At 38.7% G+C, this 7,052-nt stretch overlaps 2 protein-coding genes across 4 annotated transcripts in view; one reads left to right on the top strand and one right to left on the bottom strand.

Annotated features, from left to right (window-relative positions):
- Nucleotides 1-1,807: 1,807 nt before the first annotated feature.
- Nucleotides 1,808-3,334, top strand: LOC117546216 (coiled-coil domain-containing protein 42-like). The gene is made up of 5 exons (XM_034216366.1): nt 1,808-1,900; nt 2,000-2,188; nt 2,502-2,723; nt 2,824-2,982; nt 3,065-3,334. Exons 3-5 carry the CDS (start codon nt 2,532-2,534, stop codon nt 3,230-3,232), a joined length of 519 nt encoding a protein of 172 aa, XP_034072257.1. The 5' UTR covers nt 1,808-1,900; nt 2,000-2,188; nt 2,502-2,531; the 3' UTR covers nt 3,233-3,334.
- The window catches only part of iqcd (IQ motif containing D), a 6,239-nt gene continuing 2,222 nt past the window's right edge, over nt 3,036-7,052 (bottom strand). For 2 of the 3 annotated variants that reach the window (XM_034216364.1, XM_034216365.1), the window contains exons 2-5: nt 5,496-6,138; nt 5,108-5,323; nt 4,948-5,019; nt 3,984-4,265 (exon numbers count right to left, since the gene is read on the bottom strand). In XM_034216364.1, the coding sequence (XP_034072255.1) occupies nt 3,984-4,265; nt 4,948-5,019; nt 5,108-5,323; nt 5,496-6,138 (1,213 nt within the window). Of the gene's footprint in view, nt 4,266-4,947; nt 5,020-5,107; nt 5,324-5,495; nt 6,357-7,052 lie in introns of those variants that run through there. The other variant, XM_034216362.1, reaches the window with a different exon arrangement.

The raw sequence follows: 7,052 nt of genomic DNA, 5'->3' as shown, positions 1-7,052 counted from the left end.
CGCTGAGAGCTCATAAAAAGTTTGAACACAAACCAGACAGCAGCAGAAGGAAGAGAGTCAGCACTGGAGACATTTTGTATCTACTCTGCCGTGAAAACTGTAAAAAATAAATAATAATAATAATAATGACCTCCAGGAGTGTCCGTGGAAGCAGCGTTCACAGTGCCAGGGTCTGTGTGTGTGTGTGTGTGTGTGTGTGTGTGTGTGTGTGTGTGTGTGTGTGTGTGTGTGTGTGTGCGTGCGTGCGTGTGTGTGTGTGTGTGTGTGTGTGTGTGTGTGTGTATGTGTGTGTGTGTGTGTGTGTGCGCCGTTGTGCCCTGCCTGTGTGTTAACCAATGCTGTATGTATGTATACAGGCGTGTGGAGGGGAGCGCTGAGCGGGCAGCAGCCAAGAGGAGCTCTGCCAACTTCGATCTGCTAAAAAAACGCAGGGAACTCCAAGACCTGGACAACGAGAACCAGGAGAGCCAAGAAGTAGGTTAACGGGAACTAACGATACAGTTCATCCCAACAAAGAGTAGGCCTACTTACAGAGGTGGGAGAAGTACTCAGATCTGGTATTTGAGTAAAAGGAGAAGTACCAGAGTGTAGGAATATTCTGTCATAAGTTAAAGTCCTGCATTCATAAGGTTACTCAATTAAAAGTACAAAAGTATTTGCATCAAAATATAGTTAAAGTACCAAAAAAAGTACTCGTTATGCATATTGGTAAATTTCAGAATAATATTGTATGTTTTCATTATATTATTGTTGCATTGAAGTGTTATCAAAGCTGGTAAAAGTTAAACTAGTTTTGATTACTTTGTATACTGCAGGGTAACTACTAGTACATTTTACTCCAGGTGTGACTAAAGTCTTTTTTAAGTGTTGATTATATTTCACATTATTGTTCCAAATCTGTAAAGTAACTAAAGGTACATAATAAATGGAGTGGAGTATAAGTACAAAGTAGCATAACATGGAAATACTCAAGTAAAGTACAAGAAACTCAAAATGTTACTTTAATACAGTACTTGAGTAAATGTACTTAGTTACTTCCCACTACTGTGTAGTACAAAATGTATTTTATGTATAAGAAAATATAAAATACAGCATGCTTGATCAGTTGTAACTTGAACACAGTTGAGGATGTATGTGAGGAAGACCTACAAGAAAAGTCTGAACTGTAAGCAAACAGTTCAAATAGTTGTTACTTTTGTTACTAAAAGTAGGCCTAATGGATAATTGTAAAATAGCTAAATGTATAACTTTTGACACAAGTATTACAAATGTGATCTTGCCAGGGGCAGCTCTAGACCAATGTTTCTGGGAGGGCCTGCTGTGGACAGTTATCGAAGAGGCACATTATATGTGACAAAACTGAAAAAGACAAGAGTTTAACATCACTACGTTTTTAAGCTTTTAAGTTTCATACTGTACACCCTGTTCAGTTGAGTTAAAGTGTAAGTGTTACTTTATTTGAATCAGACCCATCATACCATTTTAAATTATGTTTCTACTATATACAAAAATGGATTCTTACCACCACAACATATTTGTTTACTCGTAACATGCAGTATTTATGCTTTAAAGTTGTAATTTTGTACGTGTTAGTTCTTTTTCTCCAGGACATCCCGCTAAATCCATATATTTGTAATTCCTTCATTAATAGCTCATCGTGTCAAATGCTATTATTAACAAATCGAACAGTTACCAAGTGTTGATGTTTCCCACGCAGTTCAACTTTCTGACTTAATGCTCACTGTCCTGACTTACCATCATAAATGTTCCCAAGTCATGTTTGCCTACTATGTGTGTCTCATTATAGGAACTGGAGAATTTGCAACAGCGTGAAGATGAGTTGCAGGAGAAGATTAAGAAAGCTAACAAAATGAACCTCAGCTATGAGAAGATTCTCAGGGTACAGTGAAGGACCATTTCACACACAATTCCTGTATGAAACTGTTTTAACGTTATTGGGTTCACTCTAAACTAAATCTCTCCATCTCCCTCCCTGCAGGACCAGGCTACTGAATGTTCAGAGGGAGCAGAGAGGGAGAGGAAAGAGGTTTTTCATCTGGATGCAGAGCATTAGAGGCTGGTGGTGGAGTTAGCTGAAGAGCTGCAGAGCAAACAGGAGCGAGAGCGCCAGCTAGTGAAACTCAGACCGTACGCTGTGAGCTTCGAGCGGGCGGCCAAGTTGACCAAGGTACTGCAAGGGATTCTTTTAGAAGCTAGAGAGTCTAATTTAAACATGTTTATTCTACAGGAATAGTCTGTGTGTGTAATCATAACAATTACTTTTATAATTGTTTTGATCTTTCTAAATCTTGTCTCTTGATGATGTCCTCAACGTATTCACACACATTTAATATATGGCATTGTTGTGTGGAAAAGCCTTTGTCTCATTCTTCCTCCAGGTTTATGCTTTATTTAAAACAAGTGCAATCATGCGTTTGATTAGATAATGAATTTGAATTTTGGAGTTACACTGTGTGTGTTTCTATGTGTGTGTGTTACAGTTTAAGGACGCAAAGAGCCTCGCAGATCACATGGAGAACCTTCTCCGAATTCGAGAGAGTCTCCTTCAGCAGGACCTGAAGAAGCGTGAGAAGTATGACGAGCTGAGGAGAACCCTGCAGTCAAATCAAGAACAGCATCGCCTCATGCGTCTGCAGAAGAACTACGAGCTGTCCCAGATGGAGGTGGAGCATGAGAAAGCGCGCTCTGAAGTTCTGGAATGGGTACGAGAGCTGACCCCGGGTCAAAGTCCGGCATCAGAGCTAACACCAAATCAAATGATGATCTTCTGAGTGAAATGAAGTTGTCCCTGTCCCCACACAGGAGAGGAAGTGGAACCAGATTCAGGAAACCGCATCAAAGAAAACACTTCTCCTGGGACAAATCAAGATGGCGACACTCAACCTCTACGAAATGACGTGTCAAGACGAAAAAGCAGATGAAGCGGCTGATATAAACGACACAGAGAAACAGCTGGACCAGGTGTGTACCCCAACACAGCAGAGGTGGAGGTAAAAAGCAGACAGAAAAATATACACTTGTAATTTTTTTATTGTCTCCTCAGGTTAAGACGTTCATTCAAGACAGCGACGACATGGTCAAACAATATCAGACTTCTTCACAGAGACAAGATGGAAAGAAAAGAGACAAAAAGAGCTTTCCAAGTCACCGTAAAAAAAAAGGCTTCAATGTAACCTTTTACTATGAGTCTCCTTTGCTGAGATGGAACTAAATAATTAAAGTGTGTTTATCTAATGTTAAACTCTGTGAGTTTCATTAACTGTGAACTTGTAGACACTGAACTTCAATAAACCTGAACACTGAGTGCAATCAACTATTGTCCATGTATCTCATCATTGTTAGTAACATGGCTTGATTCTAAATTCTGAAATGGTTCTGATAGTGGTAGCTAAACATTTGAGGGTGACTTGTTCATAAACGCTGTATATCTACTAGCAACATCAGATAACTTATATGGTTGGTATTCAATCCTCCTCCTATTGGCACAATGTAATGAGGACAATGAATCATTCAGAACAAAAAGCCCTGTACTGCCCCCTCGTGGCTATTAAAGAAAACAGCAATTGGTGTTAACTTATTTTAGCTGATTTGTTAAGGAAAGCTTTTCTGGGGATTTGCCAGGTCATTTAAATCCATGTCCTTACAAGAGATATACAGGTGTATGTCCAACAGGTCCATCTGTGGACATCTGCATAGTTTGATAATGTTTGCAGCAAGACATTATATACATTTAACAAACCAACGCAGTCCTTTGTGCTGTGTGTTTAAAACATCTGTTTGAGGTTAAAACACATAGAACTTCATTAAAAAAATAACATATTTAATGACAAACACACTCTGAATGTGAAGTATAATGGTATATGCTCAATAGAATATTTATATATTTTAAATAAAACATCCAAAAACGTTCATTCAGGTAGGGTGTGTCCTTGTACATCTGAGTAATTAAACCAGTCAGCGGCTTATTTGGTCTTTTTGCCTTTTCCTTTTTTGGCCTTCTTGCTTTTGCCCTTGTTTTTTAAGGCCTTGCGAGTACTGTAGCCTCTCCACCAGGCTTGTGCCATAATTGCAGCTTTGGTCTTTAGCTCCAGCTCCTTCGCCTCCAACATTCTCTTCTCTGCTGCCAGCCGACGCTTCTCTTTGATCTGGTTGCACTCGACCTCTAGGACAGAGAAGAGTTTCTCCAGTGTTTTCAGCTCCCCGTCCTCCTTTTCATAATACATTCTGTTCAAATCCAGTTTAGCCTGAGACATGGGATGGTGGCAGTTAAAGTAAATCAGAAATGTGATAAAGTGTTTCGAAACATTAGCCATTTGAGCATCCTGAAATCACAAACGGTAATTTAGGTATACATCCTTTTATGCCATGCTGTAAGGCCGTCATTTTTGTTTGTGTCATACAATTGGGGAATGCATTTCAAAGCAAAGACACACAGATTGGTGTTTTATAGCTTAAAAAATGTATAAATACAACATAAATGTACACATATTTGGATAATTGATTATTCAGTTGTTTTATCAAGTAAAAATAGCAAATATCCTCTGGTTTCAGCTTCTTTTATGTGAGGATTATCTGTGTTTTCTATTATTATATGATCGAACAGGATGACACATCTACAAAATATCCTCAATCTAGTGGTCAAATAATCATCTAAACAAACGTTCTCCATCAGGGTATAGAGACTGACCAAAACTAAGCGGAGAAAGACTGTGAGATGCAGCTGAAGGCTCCAGGAAAAAGCTTGTAAATGGAGTCTGTGTTCAGATTATTTTTGTTAAACTCTCCTATCTGGGGTCAAGACCAGACTGCATGTTTAACACCCTTAATATAGCCTCACAGGCACAAGAGCTTTTATCCAGAGTATACACATATATTTTTCCAGTTATCTTTGGCACTTGGTAGCGGCACGTTTGTCTGAAATGGTACCTGTTTTTCTTCCATTTCCGCGTCAAAAGTATAAAGCAAGTTTTCAATTTCTGTCTCCATCTTTTCAATTTTCTGCCAAGGAAAAAGAACAGAGACCGTTATGTTATAATAAAAATACATTTGTATGTTTATTGTGATGTGTTAGATACACTAAACGTACCTCTTGGATTACTCTCTCTGCCTGCCTGTTTTCAAAGATCAACTTCCTGAGCAGAATGTTCGGTTGATCAATAGCTTGTGTTTTACCGGCCTTCTTCATCTTTGATGCAGTATGCTGGCTCTGCTGGACCGGAAGAAGTGAAATACCTGCCTTACGTCTCTTGTTATCTTCCAGATAACCTTGGCAGCGTTTGATTTCTTCCTTTTTCTCAAAGATCTGTGATACAAAAACAACGATGGGAGAGGTGAGATGATAAAAGGGGCAAACATATGATGCCTTAATGAGATTTTTCTTTCTTATCTAGCTGCATTTAAGCAAGTTATACATTTCTTAGATAGACTTGTTTCATGAGGGTCTCTTTTTGTCAACATTCAATGTATTGCCTCACCTCTGCATCTTGTTGCTCCATGAATATTGCTTGTTTTTCTTGCTTTAAAGCTAGGATCTCCAGACGGTGGTTTTGGTATGAAGACTTTTGGAGATCCAGCTGATCATGTAGCTCCTCCTCCACACTGGTCAGCAGCGTTTCAACCACACAGCTCTGAAACTTCTCAAGCCCTGTAATTAGTTTGTACTCACTCTCCCCTACAGCGAGCGTCTTACCTAGCTCTGCCTTCAAACCAGAAATGGCATCAGGATGGGCTCTTGCCAGCCTTAACAGATCCCTCAAAGAATTCTTGATGTCCTTCTCAAGTCCAGCCATGGCCTTACCAACTTCTCTCCCTTGTTCCCCGTCTGACCCCTGCATGAGACATTCAAATGTCTCCAGTCTTTTTTCTAATAGTTGATGCTCCTGAAGAGCCATACTCAAGTCCTTGTCCACCACACTAGAAAGACTGTTTAACTGGAGGAGAGCAGGCAGCATTGCTACAAACTCAACTCCACTAATGCAGTTTTCCAACATGTTTAAGATGCGTTTAGCTTCAAGGGAGAGCGGCTTCCTCTGTGGCACTTCATTGTTCTCTGGAGCTTCTTCTAATTGGCTCTTTGTCTTTCTCAGCACTGTGGACCTCTTTGCAGTCATACTGTCACTAAATGGTAGGAACACAGTCAAGAATAGCAAAATATTAATGTTGTAACCTTTAGATACTGACATAAAATATTGGCTTACAATATTATCCCCACTAGTGGAATGTAACTATTTACTTCAGTACTGTTAGTACAATTTTAAGGGACTTTACTTGAGTATTTTTAAATCCAGCTACACTTCTTTTCCACTACATCCCATAGGCAAATGTTGTGCTTTTTACTCCACTACATTTTCAGATAGCTGTAGTTACAGTCTTTAAAGATCAAATCATGAAGCATTAAGTACAAAGATGATGCTTGGAGATATTCACACGCTAGCTTATTGTATAGCAAAACAAATAAATAAGTGTCTGCAACATTAAAGCCTTAATCCCAAAATATATGATTCGTTATTCTGAATGAGATGCTCTACAATAAGTGTGCCTACAGGGTATTTCTGAACTCAACAAGTAGAAACAAATCAAATTGATTGTTTCTTGATATACGGCAGCCTCAAGTAATTGGCCTATATAGTAACTATTGTGAGCATGTTATTTATAAACAGTATTTGCAGTTATTAATAGTAATGAATAATAATGCATCTTAGCACCAGGTGCAGCTCGGGGTGCTTTGACGACATGACACAGATCACAAATTAAACCAAAAACCTGGAAATTCACTTCAGGTCAAACCTTTTTTTGCACACATGCAGCATAAAAGCACAAACAATTACAATTGTAATAATAAATGCATAATGAGAAAAATAAAGATTAAAAGACCCATTAGTTAAAGCTACGTTTGATCAAATAAGTGAGCATTCAGGCTAGACAACATACTGATACTACACCTATGTTGCTTTTTCAAATGTATTTAAAATTGACGAGGATGACAGTAAATCCTTTAGCTTTTGTTGCTTTAGATGTTTGTGTATATACAT

Source organism: Gymnodraco acuticeps, unplaced genomic scaffold (assembly GCF_902827175.1).
Source record: "Gymnodraco acuticeps unplaced genomic scaffold, fGymAcu1.1, whole genome shotgun sequence".
Lineage (NCBI taxonomy): Eukaryota > Metazoa > Chordata > Actinopteri > Perciformes > Bathydraconidae > Gymnodraco > Gymnodraco acuticeps.
Note: the sequence above shows the minus strand (reverse complement) of the source record. Positions and strands in the feature narration are given on the sequence as shown.